Consider the following 20,869-nt stretch of genomic DNA (forward strand, 5'->3'; position numbering starts at 1 on the left):
GCAAACCCCAAGCCTACAGTTGCTCCCAAAGTCCACCGCCTCAATTTTGTGATGATTCTTTGTCTATTCAGGTATTCCACAGATGCAGGGTACATCAAGTTGACTGTGGAGATTTAATCCACTGCTCCTGAGGCTGCTGGGAGAGATTTCCCTTTCTCTGCTTTGTTTGCACAGCTCCTGGGGTTCAGCTTTGGATTTGGCCCTGCCTCTGCATGTAGGTCACCTGAGGGTGCCTTTTGGGAAGTCTGAGGTCTTCTGCCAGCATTCAGTACGTGTTCTGTAGGAGTTGTTCCACATGTAGATATAGTTTTGATGTATTTGTGGGGAGGAATTGATCTCCATGTCTTACTCCTCTGCCATCTTGAAGGCGCCCCGCAAGAAGGATGTTAAGAACATCTTTTCTAGAGAAAGGGTCTTGTTAGGTTTTCATATCACACAGCAATCTCTCACATATTGTTGTGCACAGAGTAGTTACTCAAAAAACTTGTTGTATTGAATCACACTGAGTAATAAAATATATGGTAAAACATCATTACAATAGGACTAGGCCAAACTTCATTGAAAAATCAGAGCTTATGGTGTAAGAAAAGTGATTAATAGTCTATCACATATAATTGAAAGTAACTTTCCTGTCAGATATGTTGTATAACTAAGTCTCTCCACTCACTCAAGGGTGGGCATTTACTGGATGTCCTCTCTGTGCAAGGCACCGTGCTAGGCTCTGGGCACAGAAAGGTGGACAAGACAAAATGCTTCCCTTGCAGCCACTCATAGCCTCATGGAGACAGCCAACCAGAGAATGGACAGTTACAAAACGATGTGACACGGACTCTGACAGGTCCAGATTTTCTTTCCATCTCATTCCTTTCTTTTCACTGCCAAGTTGATGGGGGTGTCTTGGTAAGGCAGAATAAAGAGGCAAAGCCTTTATCAGGATGATAATTAGCAAGAGAGGCGTTCATTTGTCTTAAAGGAAGAACCTGAAAGATTCAGGTTCCCCTGAGCATGAAAAATTATCCTGGCCTCAGAGACCCTGAGTGTACTCCTCAAGGATGGGGGCACTCGGCAATGGAGCCCTGACCCTGGGGAGAGGCAGGATGGGGTAGAAAAGTCCAGCAAAGGGGAAGGGGATGCAGTGTAGACGCGAGGAGGAAAGGGACTCCTGGATTTCCACAGGGGCGGATTCTGCATGGAATGACATGGTGGGAAAAATAAAGAAATACCATCAGTGTCCACACGTGAGACTGATACCCTCTTAGATGTTGGGGGCATAAATGATGGTTATTGCTGTAGTGGAGGTGTGCTCAGTGTCCCACAGGGACCCATGGGATGAGGAAAGGAGAGGTTGCCTAGGTCAGGCTACACAGCAGATGTGGGGAGGGTGACAGAGGTAGGAGAAAATGGTTTGAAATCTGAAAATTGTTCAGTAAGGCTCCAGAACAGACCACATGTCCATAGAAGCTGACCCCCTTGCACGACTTTCTTATTAAATGACAATCAGTCAATTACCATGATTGTTCTTACCCTCAACAGACTTGGGAGGCAGGAAGTACAGCTCAGTGCTGAGCAGAAGATGCTCCCTTTGAGGATGAAGAAAAAAAGAGAGGGTGGGCTGAGCTGTCCTCCTCGGGGATAGAGCCCACAGGTGACAGAGATTTGTAATAGTCATCTTCCCCATCAAGCACTTTGATTTGGCTGCAACAAAGGAAAGAGTTTCAGCAGAAAAAGAAAACAAGTGCAGCAGTCATCAATGGGGCAGCTTAAGTTGTGTGAGTACTTGGAACAGGGTTGGGCCCCAACACTGAGTCGTGGGGGCAGCTTACGGTAGCTCAGGGTCTCCCAGCCCGGAGGAACTCGTGTCTGATCCACAAAGCCTTTCACATCTAGGTCACACACTAATAATGGGCCCAATTTAGTGGTATCTGGAAATTGTAATCATATTGCAACTTAAATTATGTGAATTAACTTGTCTGGTTCCCTCTAGATGAGAAAGTTCCCTTCCTGATCTTTAGTTCTCAGACTAGTACCAATTACCTACCTCACTCCTATTCTTTTTTTTTCTTTTACATCTGTAACTTTTTTTTTTTTTAACATCTTTATTGGAGTATAATTGGTTTACAATGGTGTGTTAGTTTCTGCTTTATAACAAAGTGAATCAGTTATACATATACATACGTCCCCATATCTCTTCCCTCTTGCGTCTCCCTCCCTCCCACCCTCTTTATCCTACCCCTCTAGGTGGTCACAAAGCACCGAGCTGATCTCCCTGTGCTATGTGGCTGCTTCCCACTAGCTATCTATTTTACGTTTGGTAGTGTATATATGTCCATGCCATTCTCTTTGTCCCAGCTTACCCTTCGCCCTCCCTGTATCCTCAAGTCCATTCTCTAGTAGGTGTGCATCTTTACTCCCATCTTGCCCCTAGGCTCTTCATGAACATTTTTTTTTTTTTAGATTTCATATATATGTGTTAGCATACGGTATTTGTTTTTCTCTTTCTGACTTACTTCACTCTGTATGACAGACTCTAGGTCCATCCACCTCACTACAAATAACTCAATTTCGTTTATTTTTATGGCTGAGTAATATTCCATTGTATATATGTGCCACATCTTCTTTATCCATTCATCTGTTGATGGACACTTAGGTTGCCTCCATGTCCTGGCTATTGTAAATAGAGCTGCAATGAACATTGGGGTACATGACTCTTGTTGAATTATGGTTTTCTCAGGGTATATGCCCAGCAGTGGGATTGCTGGGTCGTATGGTAGTTCTATTTTTATATTTTTAAGGAACCTCCATACTGTTCTCTATAGTGGCTGCATCAATTTACATTCCCACCAACAGTGCAAGAGGGTTCCCTTTTCTCCACACCCTCTCCAGCATTTATTGTTTGTAGATTTTTTGATGATGGCCATTCTGACCGGTCTCACTCCTATTCTTAATCGAGATGCTAACAAGCAAATCAGCCACAAACTCCACAGTGTCCCTGGCTAACCATTGGGGGAAATTATCCTTTGTGTACCTTTAAGGCCCACAGGTAGGGGAACGTGGGCAAGCGGCCTATTTGCACTGCATGGAGTGCTCTGATTTGTGGGAGAGTTTTATACAGCCTGATACACATCTCAAATTATGAGGACAGTACAATTTCCTGGGATAATTATGAAAAATAACACTTGCCTTTTGGTGGCAATTTCAGTCTTTTCAGACAGAACAGATTCAAGTTTTGCATACTTGCTACTGTGAAAAGTAGTTTCCAGTGTCAATAATAGTGGTGATATCCCCACTGAATATTTTTAGAAGCCTCTCTGGAAAGTTTTGCATTTTCTATAATATCACAAAGGACCCCTTCTGTTTACAGTTGCTTAGAACTAAGAAGACAGATATTTACCCAAGTTTTCTTGGCTTCCTCTTGCTCCCTTGATATTCTAGAGTTCCCTGTGGAGAGGGCCAAGAACACACAGTCAAAGGAAAGCAGCAAGTCGTTAATTTTTAATTCAAAGTGATTTTGTGTTGAATGCAAGCAGATGCTGATAATATCAGAAGTCACAGCATAATTTTTTTGATCAAAGGGCTCAAGTGAGCCTGATGAAGCATGCATCTTGCTCGTCTTTGATAAACCACATCAATTATTCACCGTGAAGGCAGACATCCTGACATGAAAGCAACAGATAAAGGGCCTAAGCACATGTTCAAGAGGAGAGTATAAGAGAGTGGGGGCGGGGCTGGAGGGGCTGGAACAGGTATTAATAACAGAATTATTAACTGGAAACAAAGCCAGTGAAACAGCTTTATGGCCACTTTGAACTCACATTTAACTGGTTATAGTACATGGTGTCCTCGGGACTACTCAACATTTTGGGCTGCTGACATCTTCGGTGAGGTGTTCGCTGCTTCTGTGCAAGACCGTTTTCTGAATCTGCAACAGGATAGCAAAACTTTACTGTAAAGCATCTGAGGTTTTGGGAAAACTGAGTGTAAAATCGCTCATCACATAAATGCACATAGCAGAAACTCTGTCCTGTTTTAACGGGCACGTTAGAGCTTTGCTAATATTAGGAGAAATATCATGCTAAACACACACACACACACACACACACACACACACACACACACACGGATTGCTAAGTGTAAACAAGGGCAGCTGTGGAGGACTTTGCCTACATCTTTCTTATCTGAGTCAGCAGTCAAGAGTGAAGAAAAGAAAATTGGTTTGTCCATGCTGGTGAAGTAGAGGTTGGTGGTCAGCCTTTGTAGAGTAGAGAATGCCCTCTTGGTGAGATAACTCAGTTAAGGCAATGAAGGCAATCTGGGGCAGTTTGCACCACATCCTACAGTGAGAGTTCAAAGACATCTGGAGCACACACACTCTTGGGTAGATGAGAAGCAAACCTTCTGGTGGGATACATTTTGGGGGGATACATTTTGGAGGGCAAATGGCTTGAGCTAGTATTTTCTGAAATGCTTTGAACAATACCACTGATCCATGCAGTCTCTGGAGGTAGCGTAAAGGAGAAGGGGAAAGGATGATTGCACGATTTCACGGAGCAGCCTCTCCGTGTTAGTCCTGATTTTGGAACCCTGGACCAAGAGTGTACTAGAAATTAAGAAACCACAGGTCCAACAAAGTCATGATTTATTTCCCTTCCAAGCAGATGATTTTCATGAAATCTGCTGTCCTTTTGGCACTATATCTGAATCAGGATTCAACAGTTCTAACTTCTTGCCAACACACACACACGTGCACGCGTGCACAGGCCTGCACGCACGCAAACACAGCCGCCATAAAATATTGCTCATGAATGTCATGGTTTGGAGAAGACATATCACTTTCTTGGACCAAGGGTATACCATAAACTAATTATTTATAAAAAAGAGTTGGAGCTTTGTATTTGGAATCATAGCTTGATTTCATTAGAGATTCCTACTATACAAGGAAATTCTAGGGGAATTTTCTAAGTGAAGAATGACTCAGCAAGGACCATAATGAAGAGTGAATTATCAATTTCCTAAGTATGAAGTTTTGCGTCTTTTTTTTTTTTTAATTGGAACATATCTATGTTTGAACAAGACTATTAGAACCATACAGGACTTTAGGAACCATCCATTCTAAATACCCATTTTTTCACAAAAGGAAAAAATGAATGACACACCCCAGTTCAAGTGGCAGAGTGGGGACTCAACCTTAGATCTCTTACCTCCTGTTCTGGCAGTTAAAAAAAAAAACTACAGCATATTGTCTTTCTTAATAAAAAACTTGTTTTAAAAAGTCAAATTTAGGGCTTCCCTGGTGGCACAGTGGTTGAGAGTCCGCCTGCCGATGCAGGGGACACGGGTTCGTGCCCCAGTCCAGGAAGATCCCACATGCCGCGGAGCGGCTGGGCCCATGAGCCATGGCCGCTGAGCCTGCACGTCCGGAGCCTGTGCTCCGCAACGGGAGAGGCCACAACAGTGAGAGGCCCGCATACGGCAAAAAAAAAAAAAAAAAAAAAAAAAAGTCAAATTTAAGTGAAAGTAAGCTCCATGAAAAAATATTAATTAGCATAGCCATATGATGGTGCTTGCAGAAGGTTCCAGTAACCTTAACAGACATCCCTGTCCACATCTTCAGGAACTGTGCAGAGAACAGGATTCAAGCCTCTTGTACTGGCATCATTCTCAGAGTACAAGGAATCCAGAATTGATAAGGGTACTTTCTGATAGTTCCAACATACCTACCTCCATACACTTTATGAAGTTCATATTCTGTAATATGGTAGAACATAAGGTTGTGAGGTTCTTTTATGTTATCTCCTCTGATTCATAGACTAATGAACAGAAACATCTAGAGTTAAGGTTGCTGGTGTGAGCATGCACTGGAGATCTGACATTTACTCCCTCTTAGACTTTCTACTATTATAGGAATTCCAAACTTGACAACTCAAAAGACTGATCTTAAATAGTTTTGGGGTTCAGCTGACGTTCAGCCCCATTCAGTTGGACTTTATGTAAAGTTTACAATTGATCAGAAGCTTTTATTTTATATTCTCAACTGGGAATGCTTACTATAAGACGTGGTTCTCAACTTTTGCTCTTGATGAACTTGCTGTTTCATAGGTGGGTGTTCTTTTCCTGATTCTTAGAAAGAATTCAGTTATTGGATTGAATTTTACCTATTTTAACATTTCCCATAAATTAAGACAAACTTTTGGTATCTATACCATACTAGAATCTAATGTAAGCTGGTGTCTGATTTAGCATCAAATTTTTTTTTTTTTTTGCGGTACGCGGGCCTCTCACTGCTGTGGCCTCTCCCGTTGCGGAGCACAGGCTCCGGACGCGCAGGCTCAGTGGCCATGGCTCACGGGCCCAGCCGCTCCGGGGCATGTGGGATCTTCCCGGACCGGGGCATGAACCCGCGTCCCCTGCATCGGCAGGCGGACTCTCAATCACTGCGCCACCAGGGAAGCCCTAGCATCAAATTTTAATTTTCATTATTTTAACTTTAATATCTCCATATTTCATGATGTTTTGCAAGAAGTGCCACAACTTCCAGGTGCTTTGCCATTGGAACACATCTGAGTATCACTGATATATGATCGATCACAAGCAACCAAATAAATAATTGGGAAATGAATCATTATTCAATTACTGCTGTTGGAACAACTGGGTAGCAATATGCAAAAAATGTAACTTAAATATACACCTTATAAAACTTATTCTACATGTAAGGAACTTTGCTCAGTATTGTAGGGAAGACAAAAAGAAAAAAGACAAGGTTCCTGCCTTCAGTCTAATAGAGGACCTTGAGTCTTAAGAGGTTAAGTGACTTGCCTAAGGCCATAGCTATTGCTGTTGGACTCAAATTAATTTTTTTTAATTCTAAATCTTTTACTTTTCTCAATATACTTCTTGATTCTCACCAGCCACAATAAATTCCAGATGAGCTATATAGTTAAACATTTTAAACATTCCCATAAAAACTTTAGAAGGAAATGAAATAGACTATATATCTTAAATGTGGAAGAAGATATTAGGGACAAGGATGGGTTCAATTATATTAAAGTGAAGTATTCTATATGATGGACAGTAACAAAACCTTAAGATGAAAGAAAGTGCAACAGAAAGATAAAAACAAATTTAAAAATATAGACACAAAAGTCTATTATCCATAATGTGGAAAGGCTGAGGCAAGAGAAAGATGGAGAAATATTTATACATGTTGAAATGCAATTATGATATGAGATATTGAAAAACATTCAGCCACCTTGACAAAGAGCTTCAATTAAAACAATTACTACTGTCTTTCTATTAATTAGGATAAATCAAAAAGTAAAAAGACAATGTGGGATAGGCCCCAGGTGCACAGAGGAGTCCATAGGCTCCGCTTCTCCTGAAGTTACCTGACAATAGATAACAAAAGCTAAGCAACTTGTTCCAAGGAACACGTCCCAACAAAGTAAACCAAAAGAGAAAAAAATACCATTTGTATGAAGATGGATATAATACTTTAACAGAAAAAAGCTAGAACAATACTTTCTTTAACAGAAAAAAGCTAGAAACATGATAAATATTTGATAATTGGGGACAACTCTGAGATATAAATATGATGTCATACCATAAAGGCACCAATGAGGATAAATATGGGTATGATACTGATAGATGAAAATTCAAAGTTCAGAAAAAGAAGCAAATACAAAATAGCATATGGCACACTGATTAAATCTAATATGTGTGCACTTTGAGAAGTTTGTCATGATTTTTTTCCCTTAAAAACTTAAAAATAAAAAACTAATGAGGCATGTAGGACAAAAATTATGATTTCTTTCAATATATAAAGAAACTATAGGTAAGAAAGGCTAAATCTGTAAGTGGCAGAGTGGAAGCTTAACCCCTGTCTTTTGGCTCTTGAGCCAGTCAATTTGCTCATAGGAGATACAAAACAATAGGGTTACCTGGCACTTTCCTAGTTCATTTGACTAGTTTATGTAGATAAGCTGGGCAGTTCAAGTTTGAAGATATACATTAGAGTATGAGTTATTACTTTGAAGACAATGATGTTCATATTCTGTAAGTAGCCAACTTCCGTTTCACATAAATATTTGTTAAGCCAAGCCAAATTCTCCAGTTTGTAATACTCTGGGTGCTACCTACCTATTGTGCTTTATAAAAGTATATCATATCATGAATGCCAGTTTGAACTTAACATAGGTTTTCTTTCCTTTCAGGAACCCCTGGACATTTCTTTTCCCCCTGCACTTTTTGATTTCATAGTTGAGACCCTGAATACACCCTTCTCTTCTGAGTTGTCACAGAACTCTATAATAAACTGGAGATAAATCTGTCAGAAAATGGAAGAAATATGGAGAGAGTTTCAAGAGCATCAGGAAATGCATACTCCTTATTCCCTAATTCCGGATCACTGTGTGGCGGCACAACTGGCCAAGTCCTTGGTGAGAGACAAATGGCTGAATTTAGTTGATAGCTTTGTTCCGTAACTTTAAACAACTGGTTTGGAAATTTAATATTTCAATTTTCTTTATTGAACATGCAGGTATATCCAAACTAGAGTTGCCAGATCAAATACAGGGTACCCAGTTAAATTTGAATTTCAGATAAACAACCAGTACCTTCTGAGTGTAAGTATATATTCAGAACATACTTATATTAAAAAGTGATTGGTTGTTTATCTGAAATTCAGATCTAGCCAGGTGTACTTTTTCCCCCTAAATCTGGCAACCCTAATTCAAACACAATTTTAAGTTACAAATGAGGCTTTTTGTTTTCTCTCAGGGTCTCAGAGATGAAGAAGTCTATTTGACTTGCTGAGTTACAGCTATTTTGGCCACAAATGCTCTTGCCTAACATTGTCCCCTAACACTTAGTTTCACTTTCCATCACCCATTACAGATGTGCCAGTTCTAGTAAATTTCCTAGCCGGGCTTGCAGCGGTGGAAGGACAACCACAGGGACGGCAGGATGGCACATGCGGCCCAAATATTCCCCGTCCTGGGTGGGACAGTATGGATTCCAGGTCCCTGAGGAGTGGACAGGCAGTGAGCAGGGTTCTTGGCAGAGGGCATACTGGGAGAGCCATAGTCTTTGCACCGTCCTTGAGGGCCTCTGCAGACAGGGATACTTTCTGAGCAGTATGACTGCTGATTTGATTGCCATTTTGTGGATGAGGCATTCCCAGGGTCACTTGCCAAGTAAAACATCCCCCTGAGCCCTTGAGGCAAACAGAGTGTTCAGCGTTCTAGATTTATAGATGGCAAATCCTGTACAGAGTTAGGAGATACACCCTACTTAGGGTCATTTTCTTCACACTACAGTAGATGTTCAGCTTTTTAAAATACCAGTGCTAAGATCAGGACCTTGATAGATCTATCTATCTCATATACATATACACACACACACACACACACACACACACACACACACACATATATATATATATATATATAACACATATTTTATCTCCTTAGGTGGTTCTAATGTGCAGCCATGGCTGAGAGACAAGGTACTAGACCATCTTAAATCTTCCCTTCCCAATAAGAATCACACTGGCAGAAAGTTTGCAATAATCTGCACTACCTTAAAAATGCAGTATTTGGAAAATTATGGAATTATGAAATCTATGGAATTAGGGTTGCCAGATTTAGGGAAAAAAAAAGACACTGAGCTAGATTCGAATTTCAGATAAACAACCAGTGTGTTGTAAAGCATTTGCTCCTGATCTGCTGAGGCATGGCTATGTCAGGGATGCTCAGAGCCTTGACAGGGAGTAGAAGGGGAGAAATTATGTCTGGTAGTTCAGAGATAATTCAATTTTAAGTTATGACATGGAGGATGATAACCTCTGTGGTTAGGCTCCTTGCTTTTATATCTAAGGGGTCTGAAGCCCAGGTAGCTTGGGGCCCTCTGCTGGTCTCCCCTCAGAGCCTAAGCCTTGGACTCAGGTCTTTTGATTCAAACCTCAAGGCCCAGGCCATGGCCTCTATTACAATGCTTTTTCTTTAAATGAGACGTTCTTATAAGTTTTCACCTTACCACATCTAACTTCAGGAGGGACGAAGGAATTCAGTAGGCTTTTGTAAAACACACACACACAACCAGAAAGAGAGATTTTCTCCTGGGGTGCATGTAATTCAGATCTTCCTTTCTAAGATAAAAGGAAAACTACAAATTTTCCCAGTTGCCATGTTATGTCATGAACAATCTTCTTCAAAATTGCAAAACTGCTACAAAGAAAATATGCCTGCATTAAATTAGTGCCTGTGGAAGATGGTGGAATTATAAATTTTCTATATGGAATTCTCCCCTTATTAGTTAGGGAAGTGGTAATAACTTCCGCTAAAACGATTTCACAGCTCAGGTCCTGGCACACACTCAACAAACAATGAATGAATGAATGAATGAATGGTTACTATTCATCATTCTTGTTAAGGTCTGTTGTATCTCTGTGGTCCACTCTTTGTTTCTGTCAATTAGAATATTATTGCCAAGGACTTTCTTATCCTGGGACATCTCTGGGGAACCTTAGTCTACCAAGGAGGGGGATGAAATTGGCCTTTTAAAAACAAGGTTCATTAAGTATTTTTTTCTTAATATCCTTTCAATATTTTTTCTAGGAATATGTATTCACTTTTTTAGCCAAGAAAACCAAAACCAAAACTTAATCATTCATCTAATTTGTTACTACTTTTCCCCACACTTAACAATAAAGCCATAAATGTTTTCCCATGATTTAATCTACTTTAAAAATAGTATTATACTTCTAGAGTTACATGTTTTAAAGTAATGAATGAACATGATGTTCAAATAAGTTAAGCAGTGAAAAAAAAAAAAACCCAATCCCATTCCCATAATAGTAGCAAATGATGGAACAAGTTTCTTATCTGTCTTCCAGTTTAGTCTAAATGACATCATTTCTAATAGTTGCATGCTATTTCATTTTATGAATGAACCGTGATAAACTTATACAGTTTCCTGTTTTGGGCATGGAAGTTGTTTCCAATGTTTTTCTCTAATAAGCAATGCTGTGAGGAACATACTTATAGTTTGATCTTTGATAATTCACATTATTTTCTTAGGATAAATCCCTAGAAGTGGAATTACTGGCCGAAGACTATACATATTTTAAAAACTTACAATTTTATTTCCAATTGCCTTCTAGGAAGTGGGTAGCAAAATATACTTCTACCACCTGTACCTGATATTACCTGTTTTTGAAGGCCTTCACCAGCATGGGTCAGCATCTTTAAGAAAAAGCCTGACAATTCAATAGGTGAAAAAATGGCACGTCATTTGTTTTGATTTGCATTTCATTGATTACTTGAGAGGGTAAGTGCCCTTCCTTTCCCCCTTCCCATATTATTAGGCATTTGTGTTTCAGGATTCCTCTTGAGTTGGAAGCAGCAGCAAAGTTCAAAGGTCCCGGCTGGACCTAAAAAGGATGGAACTAGTTGCCTGTCTGGTGTGAAAGGATGAGAGGTCCCATTGGCTAATAGGTGTAGAGATGCCCATTTTTCAAAATTACCATGTTGTGGGAAAGTATTTCTCAAACTTCTGCATTCATCTGCCACTTAAGTATTTTTTGCTATATTCGAGACACCTGTACTATTCTTTATTTAATATTTTAAAATCAGCCAATTTCTTTTTCTCTTAAATACATTTCTTTAAAAATGAAACTACTACTGTAAAGGGAAAACACGTGTCATTTGCCATAAATAGAAGTAAACCGTAAAGTAAATACAGTAAGAACAAAACCATATTCTCACAGCTGAGCTAGGTTCTGTTTCCCACAGAACATTCTAGGCTTCTTAAAGGTTTGTTAAAAAGACAGGTGAGTAAATGTGAGAGGAACGTAAGACATACTAACATCACTATGACTTTCTCCTTAACCTGAAGAATTTAAACTGAGGACTGTAAAAGGAGTAACTTTCTTCTACACAATTCAGTGTTATTTATGGTCACATCCACACACCATGTAAAATCAACTTGCAGACCACCAGAGGTCCATGTCCCACACTTTGAGAAACATGAATGTTACAGAAGAAAAAAGAAGTCAGAAAAACCTGACTATGAATCCCATCTCTAGCACTTGTTAGAAGTCTGAACTCACTGATGATGATCACGCAAGTAAGGCTGTAGTGAGGATGACAGATAATGTATGAAAAGAGAAAGCATGGCACCTGAGGCAGAGCAGGTGCGCCTAAGGGGTTGTTGTGATTCTTGTTATATGAGTGATTCTCCGTCCTGGTTGTACATTAGTATCACCTGAAGGCCTTTTGAAAAACACTGACGCCTCAGCCTTATCCCTGGAGATCCTAGTTCAGTTGGTTAGGGTTAGGTCTCTGGCATTTTTATTGTTTAAAAAATGACCCTCCCGGGCTTCCCTGGTGGCGCAGTGGTTGGGAGTCTGCCTGCCGATGCAGGGGACACGGGTTCGTGCCCCGGTCCGGGAAGATCCCACATGCCGCGGAGCGGCTGGGCCCGTGAGCCATGGCCGCTGAGCCTGCGCGTCCGGAGCCTGTGCTCCGCAACGGGAGACGCCACAACAGTGAGAGGTCCGCGTACCGCAAAAAAAAAAAAAAAAAAAAGACCCTCCCCCTTTCAGATGATTTTAATTTGTAGCCAGGGTTGGAAAAACCAGATATTTAACTCTTTCCTAAGAACTTAGGTTGATTTTGCAGATTAGCTAGCTGCATCTTGAAAAGTTGGCCTAGGGTCAGAGAGGTTTTGAGATGGCAGAAGGAATTCTGGGAAGGGGAAGCACCTCCAGTAGAGCTCCCGGCATCGTCAAGCATTTTCTTTGCACTGGAAGCTGCATCAAATGGCTTGAGCCCAAAGCAGACATTAATTTCCCTGGACACTGGGAAAATCATTTCTCTTATTCCAAGAGAACAGTTTTGCTGATCATGGAAACATGTCTGGTTTCCAGAGGTACGATGCTTCTCAGTGCTCTTCTCGAGGGTTCAGTATGAATGCATGACAAAGCTGAAAAGCCATTTGGACCTAGTAAGACTCCTTTTAAAGCAAAACATAAAACTCAGGTGTCAGGAGATTTGAAACTAGTCAAAAATGTTTAAAATGTGCAAGCTTAGAATCAGTTATACAGATTCTAATGGGTTGCTGTTGGTTTTCTTTTTGTTTTACTTTGCATAGTGGTCAGATTGTTTGTATCATGTCCCATCTCTGTGCTTTTAGGAGTTTTCTAACTGCTTATTTTGATGTCTCACAATATTCCTTTCCAGCCAGGTGTCTTCATGTGGGATGACTGACTTCCTCTGTACCCTCCCTGACAATGGCTCTTCTCTAACTTTGGTCCTGTAGGGAGGTGGCAGGAATTAAGGCCAAAATGGCCACCCAAACTGTGCCCAGTGGGAAAACAGCATTAATTCAGCCTTTTCAAAAATGTCAACATAAAAAAAAAAATCTAAGACCTGTATCTGATGCTTAGTGGACCCACGGCGCCAGGCAGCAGGCTGGGAGATATCATTTCTGGAGCTCCTAATGAGATGCAAATCACCTAGTGAACTCCTCGGGAGCTGGGAAACAATGTCCTAGGTAAAAGCAGATAAAAATGGAACGGAATAATGTCTTTGAAGATTGGAACGATATTTTGAATGCCTGAGGATATGGGACACCAGATAGTGCTGGTTTTTACTACTAATTGTGAATGGGTCTTTGATTCCTCGTGGCAGGGGATTCCGGGGTGTTCATCCCCAGCTCTGCCTGGCTCTCTAAATTGGGTACCTGGTTCCGGTACCTGCTGTTAGCGTGCAAAGGGCCGGTCAGCTGTAGCGACACCAGCACTGGACTTGGGGTCAGAAGGCCTGGGCGTAGTTCAAGTTCTGGAGCTTACTGGTATGTGACCTTGGGTGAATTGCTTAGCCCCCTGGGCTGCCATGTTTTATCTGTGAAACAGGGGGTTGGACTGATATAGTGATTTTTTCAAGAGGGTGGTGATGTGGGACATTACAGCTGTTCTTGCCTGGAGATTCTGAGCTGTTCTCCTAGGAGTCATGCTCCTTCCCAATGTGTGAGCAACTGTGTGCAGTGAAAGATGTACCTGATGGAGGTTTGTTGCATGAAACCAGTGTGAAAGCAGGTAAAGGGTGAGAACCATTAGTTGAGAGGCTCTTTAAGGTCCCTGCCAACTTTAAGATGCCGTGGCTACAGATTTCCTGCCACTTGGCCTCTTAGTACCTCATCTGCAAAATGGACATAAATGCTGTTGACCTTACTGGCTTGTTGGAATTTAAAGATGACCAAACAAAATGCATTCAGGGCTTCAAGGAGGAAAATTCTCCATAACTATACCAGAACTTTATTCTAACGCAATTCACTCATTTAAAAAGCAATGCTGCACCAGGTGGCCTTATCCGAACCCCTTTCTGGATCATTTGGTCACTGATGGACTAAAAGACCACATTTTAACCAGTTACTTAGTCTTTCCCCAGCTGTGAGCAAAAACTGCAATGTACCGGTTAATATCGTACAGCTGTACAAACACCCACCAAGGTTTATAAATTCTAAAATATTTTTACAGGTAGAGAGAGCAGTCGTTAGTATGGATGAGTTGGTTCGGGGCGATTATACACACAAATGACTGGCAGGTGTGTGCGCGCCTGTGGGCAACAGTAGAGAACGTGAATAACAGATGAAATGAAATCACAGGTATGACTTTTGTTTGCATTAAACTAATGAGATGCAAAAGTGAGATCAATGCAGTATTCGTGGTGAAAAAGTAGATCACTCTGGTGCTTTCAGTTTTAATCTCCAAAAAACCAATAAAATAGGAAGTGTCTGAGGGAAACAAAGTTAAATAGAAAATAATTATATTTGGGTTATTTTCCTATCTTGTGCTTCATGTTGGAAAAAAATTCCTTAGTTCACTGTAAATTAAATCTGGTTCAACTATCCAGTAAATATTTAAAGATTTATAAAAATAGTGAGACACAAAGCTCCCAGTTCTCTGCTCACATCAAGAGTTTAGACTTCGGTTCTTTAGGGTCATATAGAATTATGTAATTTCTTTGCCTTGTTTTCTTACAATTTGATATGAGATTAATGAAAACCCTTTATGAAACCATACACAGAATAATGACCTCTCAAGCTCTCCACTCCCTCTGTTCTCCTTGAAGGTTATTTTGTCATGAGTAGGTCCGGAGAGATTTGAGTTTGAGTTTCTCCACTGGACTCAAGATCTTTCAACAAATTAATGTCATCAGCTTTCTTCCCTTTTAAATCCCCCTTCTCTGAGTCACCTGACCAGTATGTTGCAAAAAATACATTCCACATCTTGCAAAAAAACAAGCCAAGGGCTTCCCTGGTGGCGCAGTGGTTGAGAGTCCGCCTGCTGATGCAAGGAACACGGGTTCGTGCCCCGGTCCGGGAAGATCCCACATGCCGCGGAGCGGCTGGGCCCGTGAGCCATGGCCATTGAGCCTGCGCGTCCGGAGCCTGTGATCCGCAACGGGAGAGGCCACAACAGTGAGAGGCCCGCATACCGCAAAAAACAAACAAACAAAAAAAAGAAAACAAGCCAAGCTTAACCAAAGTAAATACAGCTATTATCCACATACCTGAAATGGGTATCTCCTGTGTTATACAGTGATTTAGGCCGAGACAAGGAAATTATCACCTTCACTCAGGTTTCTTTGTAGTGACTTTGTACTGACACATATGATCTGCTCTGATCACTAAGTTCGACCAGACTAAAAGACAGGTCCAGTGCAATTTAATTTTAAGTTTCCAAACTAACATATTTCAGGGGATTCATATCAGTAGTCCTCAACTCTTGAACCCTACAGGAAATGCTCTTTCAGTGTTTCCTGGCTCAGTCAAATGAAATTTTAACAATCTGAAGCCTGGTAGCATTTATCTGACAACAGAGTGAAAATCATGTTAACAGGAGCTCTCCACTGGAGCAACCTTGGACATGCGTGATGGCGCCGGGAAACGTGCCACCAGCTCTGGAAGGGCGGGAGTTCCTGGATGGCTTGGCACCTTCCCACTTCCAGCTCTCACTGCCTCTCACCCTGCGTGAGATGGGGACCCAGCAGGGAGGGGTTAAATGGGTTGAGGAGCCAGTCCAGCTGGGGGTCATTAGCAATCAAGGAGCAGCATTAAAAGGCAGCAGGAGACTAAGGGTCTCTGACAGGCTTGGCTCTGTGCACCATCTGGAAGGACAGAGGCTGACAAAGCTGGATTTTTTTAAAAAAGGACTTCATGGAGACCCCTTTCTTGGAGATACAAACATGAACAGTGATGTCGTTTTCCAAGTGGGTCCTTCCTTTTTGAGAGTAGGTCCAGGTAGCCACATTTCCAGGTCAATCCCTGGCCATAATGGACCAGTCATTGGCACCTGAGGTGGGACCAGCCCAAGAAACTCTGACTAATGGTTTGCTAGTGGCTAGTGATCAGAACACCCATGCTGGATAATGAGGTACCAGCAATTGTGAAGCCTGAAGTGTACAGCAGAGTTCATAGCAAATAACACATTTAACTGTAGTCTGTGCATTATAATCCAATCTGTGATGAAAAAGAGAAAACCTGACAGCTTTACTTAGGATATGCACAAGTTGATCATTCAAGCTGTACTTTTTGACACAATAAAAATTTAAAAACAAGTCATGGCTCACTTCCTAAGGTCATTCTAAGGCAATCTGTACAAAGAGGTGGCAGATACAGGCAGTCACAGATGTCACAATTGCATCTACCTGGTCACTGACTCAGTTCACATTATTCATTAAGTTGCTTTTCTCTTCTTTTTCTTTTTAGACTTTTGGGTCCCCCTCCCCCTTCACCTTATCTATAAATAAGAAAGAAAAAATGTTTAAAATACAGAATTTTATTTCTTTTGGTCATAGATTGTAGGCTTATAGAATAAAGAAGCCTCATAACATGATCTTTAAGATATATTACAATACTAATTTAGAACAAGCTGCTAATCTCTTTGTAAGAATCATTAATATTATAGTTGAATTTGCAGAGGAATTTGCATTCCAGCTCATTATTGTACGATTCTAACACTGGTCTTTGGTATACCTTTAAGTTCTGATAACAAAGCAGCCAGTGCAAGGAAAAGGACTCAGGGTTGTATTTGTTTTTTACATGGTGGATGTACTCTTCTGATATTGTTAAGAATGAATAGTAGCTAAAATTATCCTCATGGAGCTTTTGGCAAGTTTACAGATGCCTGGGAAAGGGAAAAAGTAAAAAGGAAGATCTAAGACACTGTGGTCTCTCAGATTCAGGGTCACCAGAGTGGAGTGGAGGGTCAGGTGACATTGCCTGCTGACCCAGGCAATAGACATCATTTGGAAAAGAAATCAAGGTGGTTAGCAGACCAGTAGAAACACAAGATTCTGAGAGTTGGGATTTGGATAATTTTTAGTAAACTTTGGACAAATTTACATCCATTAGTGGCTAGCCTGTCAGAAATCGTGGTGTTTTTATTTTATTTTATTTTTTGGGGGGTTTGCGGGGCTCTCACTGTTGTGGCCTCTCCCGTTGCGGAGCACAGGCTCCGGACGCGCAGGCTCAGCGGCCATGGCTCACGGGCCTAGCCGCTCCGCAGCATGTGGGATCTTCCCGGACCAGGGCATGAACCCGTGTCCCCTGCATTGGCAGGTAGACTCTCAACCACTGCGCCACCAGGGAAGCCCAGAAATCGTGTTTTAATTAAAGGTCCAGTCACACAGAACAGAGCTTGTTTAAAAAGAGACATGCAAATACCCAGAGATAGAACATTGTGGATATAATGCATGGAGGAATCCTATCCTTAAAGTTCTGTATTTGGACTGGGCATATACCCTGAGAAAACCATAATTCAAAAAGAGTCATGTACCACAATGTTCACTGCAGCTCTATTTACAATAGCCAGGACATGGAAGCAACCTAAGTGTCCATTGACAGATGAATGGATAAAGAAGATGTGGCACATATATACAATGGAATATTACTCAGCCATAAAAAGAAACGAAATTGAGTTATTTGTAGTGAGGTGGATGGACCTAGAGACTGTCATACAGAGTGAAGTAAGTCAGAAAGAGAAAAACAAATACCATATGCTAACACATATATATGGAATCTAAAAAAAAAAAAAAAAGGTTCTGAAGAACCTAGGGGCAGGACAGGAATAAAGACGTAGACGTAGAGAATGGACTTGAGGACACGGGGAGGGGAAAAGGTAAGCTGGGATGAAGTGAGAGAGTGGCATGGACATATATACACTACCAAATGTAAAACAGCTACTAGGAAGCAGTCACATAGCACAGGGAGATCAGCTCAGTGCTTTGTGACCACCTAGAGGGGTGGGATAGAGAGGGTGGGAGGGAGATGCAAGAGGGAGGAGATATGGGGCTGTATGTATACATATAGCTGATTCACTTTGTTATAAAGCAGAAACTAACACACCATTGTAAAGCAATTATACTCCAATAAAGATGTTAAAAATAAATAAATTAATTAATTAAAAAAAAAGAGAGGGCCAGGAAAGGAGGCTATAAAAATGTAAAAAAAAAAAAAAATAATGATAAAAATCTGTGATGCAAGAAAAAGAAAGTTCTGTAGTTCGGCTCATGCCGATTTTGACAGTTCTCATGGGACGTTTTCTTAGGTAGGTGTGACTATCTATGTGAACATGACTTTTAAATAATGGAAACTGAGTACTGATTAGGGTTATGGGTTCCTGGGAATGGATATGAGAAGTTTCTTTTAAATAAATTGTTTGGTAAAAATATCCAACCTTGATGCAAACTTGTTGCCAATCTTATACTAAAACTTCACAAAAGATTTGTCTACTGATTACTACTGTTGTCTCTTTAGTGTGCCATCTTTTATTTATTTTATTGAATGCAGTAGCAGAAGGCGTTTTGAGCTCTTATGCCTGTCCTCTCCCATCTCCAGGAATGGACTTCTCAGAGAGGAAATATTGAACTACTCCTGATTTCATTTCCAATCTGTAGAGTTCCCTTAGGCTCCACTGTGCTTGACGCTCCCATTTTGTGCAAATGGTGAAGTTTTGTTGCAATAAACATTATTCCAGGAGCTAGTTGTTGGACATTCCATTTTGTCAAATGACTCTGGCTCTTGCTACTTAAATGGATAAAGCAAAAAACCATAATCATTTAAGACATATGACTTGTTGATAGAATCTTTATTTAAACAAGTTTCCCCAATCATGGGTTAAATGTCCTGCTTCTAAGTGATGTTATGTAAGTTATTTTGAGGCACAGTGTTTTAGATCAGCCAAATCTCTACTCCATGAGGATCTAGGTGATGCCTCATCTAATTGCCAACAGAGCTGACCTGCTAATTCTATCCATTCCAGAACATGGTTTGTTTGCAGTGCTGATGAATTTGCTATGCTGTTAGCTGGGGTTGATCTGTGAATCCTACATGAAGGTTAGTAAAGTCAAACTATGCTTATCCTGCCTCCCAAGCAGTAAAATAGACTCAGTGAATCTTTCTGACCTTCCAGATCTACAACTACTTGCTCCAGAGATTTTAGTCTCTTTTCTGTGATAGCATAGCTTTGAAGAGTATATTTCCATCTTGTACTGAGAATTATATATACTAGGTTCGCAATATATAAATTGTTCAATAATTAAAACTGGCATTTCACATCAAAATATGCAACTATCTACTACCCAAATGCAAAATCCTCAAGAGGGCTGAGTTATGAAATTATTCAAACAGAGAAGTATTTTAAAAGTTCTCAACTGATAAAAAGTACTATACCCTGTTTCTTTCTCCTGGGTATGACTTAGTAATAGTAAGTATTAGGATATTTAATACAAATATGTTCCACGAACTAGAATAATACTTACACACGTATAGGGAAATAAAAAGAAAGTGACTTTGAGAGAGCTACAATAGCTGTAAAAGGAACATCCATAGGTGCCTCAATTCTGCTATTCAAGACCCACAGGGAGTTTTTGTTCAGAACTTGATAGAAAACTACCGACAACCTGATGGAGGGTAGTCAATTTTGTCAACAGAGCTTAGACTTGTTGTGTAATAACAGAGATCTCTGCCTTGGCCTCCCCTTCTGAAAATTAGCTACATTCAGCAACTGAGCATGATGAATATGATGGGAATAAAAGTTTCGAGGTGGATACTGGTTGTTCTGCCCTAATATCTCCTCCCCTCTGCTTTGGTAAAAGAGCTTCCTCTTTCGCGTGGGGAACACCTTCCAGGAATGTGGATGTGGCTGCCCTCCCCTCCTCTGCCTCTCCCCCAGACCAGGCTGAACACGTGGCCCAGGCCTGGCTGGTAGAGTCCCCCTTTCCCACCCATGGTGACTAGTTCAGGGGTGGACACACAAGCCACAGGGCTAGAGTTCCTCTAGGAGATCTGAGTGTGGACACTGGAGGAGAGAGAGCCCTTTGTCCTTTGGGATCTCAAGTTCTACGTAGTGGATATTGGCTCAGGGCTGGCAGTGGCCATTTTACGAACATTGAAAGTGGCAGCCCAAAAGGGGTAAGCAGTACTGAGAGAGAGAGGGAGAGACAGGGGCCTAATGACATTGTCTAAACCCTAACAAAGTGCATTATGGCCTAAGCTAGTATTAGATGGATTTCTGGTTCTTGAATCTAAATGAATTCTTGCATTGTCCTTACAGACGAGTAACTTACATAGTTATTGCCCTCCCTGCTAATCACCAGCATTGAGACTCCACACCTACACCCGGTGTGGAGCCCACCAGGGTCCACTGTCAGCAACGCCTAAGTCTCTCAGATGGGTGTAGTCCATCACAGATTAGGTCATTAGGTCCTTCTGAGCCACTAAAAAGTTAATACATGGAGGTTCCTAAAAAATATCATGCTTGTTATTGAGCTGCAGCTCAATAACAAAAAAAAAAACAACCCAATCCAAA

At 41.0% G+C, this 20,869-nt stretch overlaps 1 protein-coding gene across 1 annotated transcript in view; it reads right to left on the reverse strand.

Annotated features, from left to right (window-relative positions):
* Positions 1-202: 202 nt before the first annotated feature.
* Positions 203-20,869, reverse strand: part of MYO3B (myosin IIIB) — a 474,746-nt gene continuing 454,079 nt past the window's right edge. Inside the window, exons 35-38 of the mRNA XM_029225906.1 lie at positions 3,813-3,919; positions 3,392-3,438; positions 1,525-1,695; positions 203-401 (exon numbers count right to left, since the gene is read on the reverse strand). Of these exons, the coding sequence (XP_029081739.1) occupies positions 1,557-1,695; positions 3,392-3,438; positions 3,813-3,919 (293 nt within the window). The 3' untranslated portion in view covers positions 203-401; positions 1,525-1,556. The remainder of the gene's footprint in view (positions 402-1,524; positions 1,696-3,391; positions 3,439-3,812; positions 3,920-20,869) is intronic.

Source organism: Monodon monoceros, unplaced genomic scaffold, assembly GCF_005190385.1.
Source record: "Monodon monoceros isolate NGI ecotype Baffin Bay Population unplaced genomic scaffold, NGI_Narwhal_1 Super_Scaffold_16, whole genome shotgun sequence".
Taxonomy (NCBI): Eukaryota; Metazoa; Chordata; class Mammalia; order Artiodactyla; family Monodontidae; genus Monodon; species Monodon monoceros.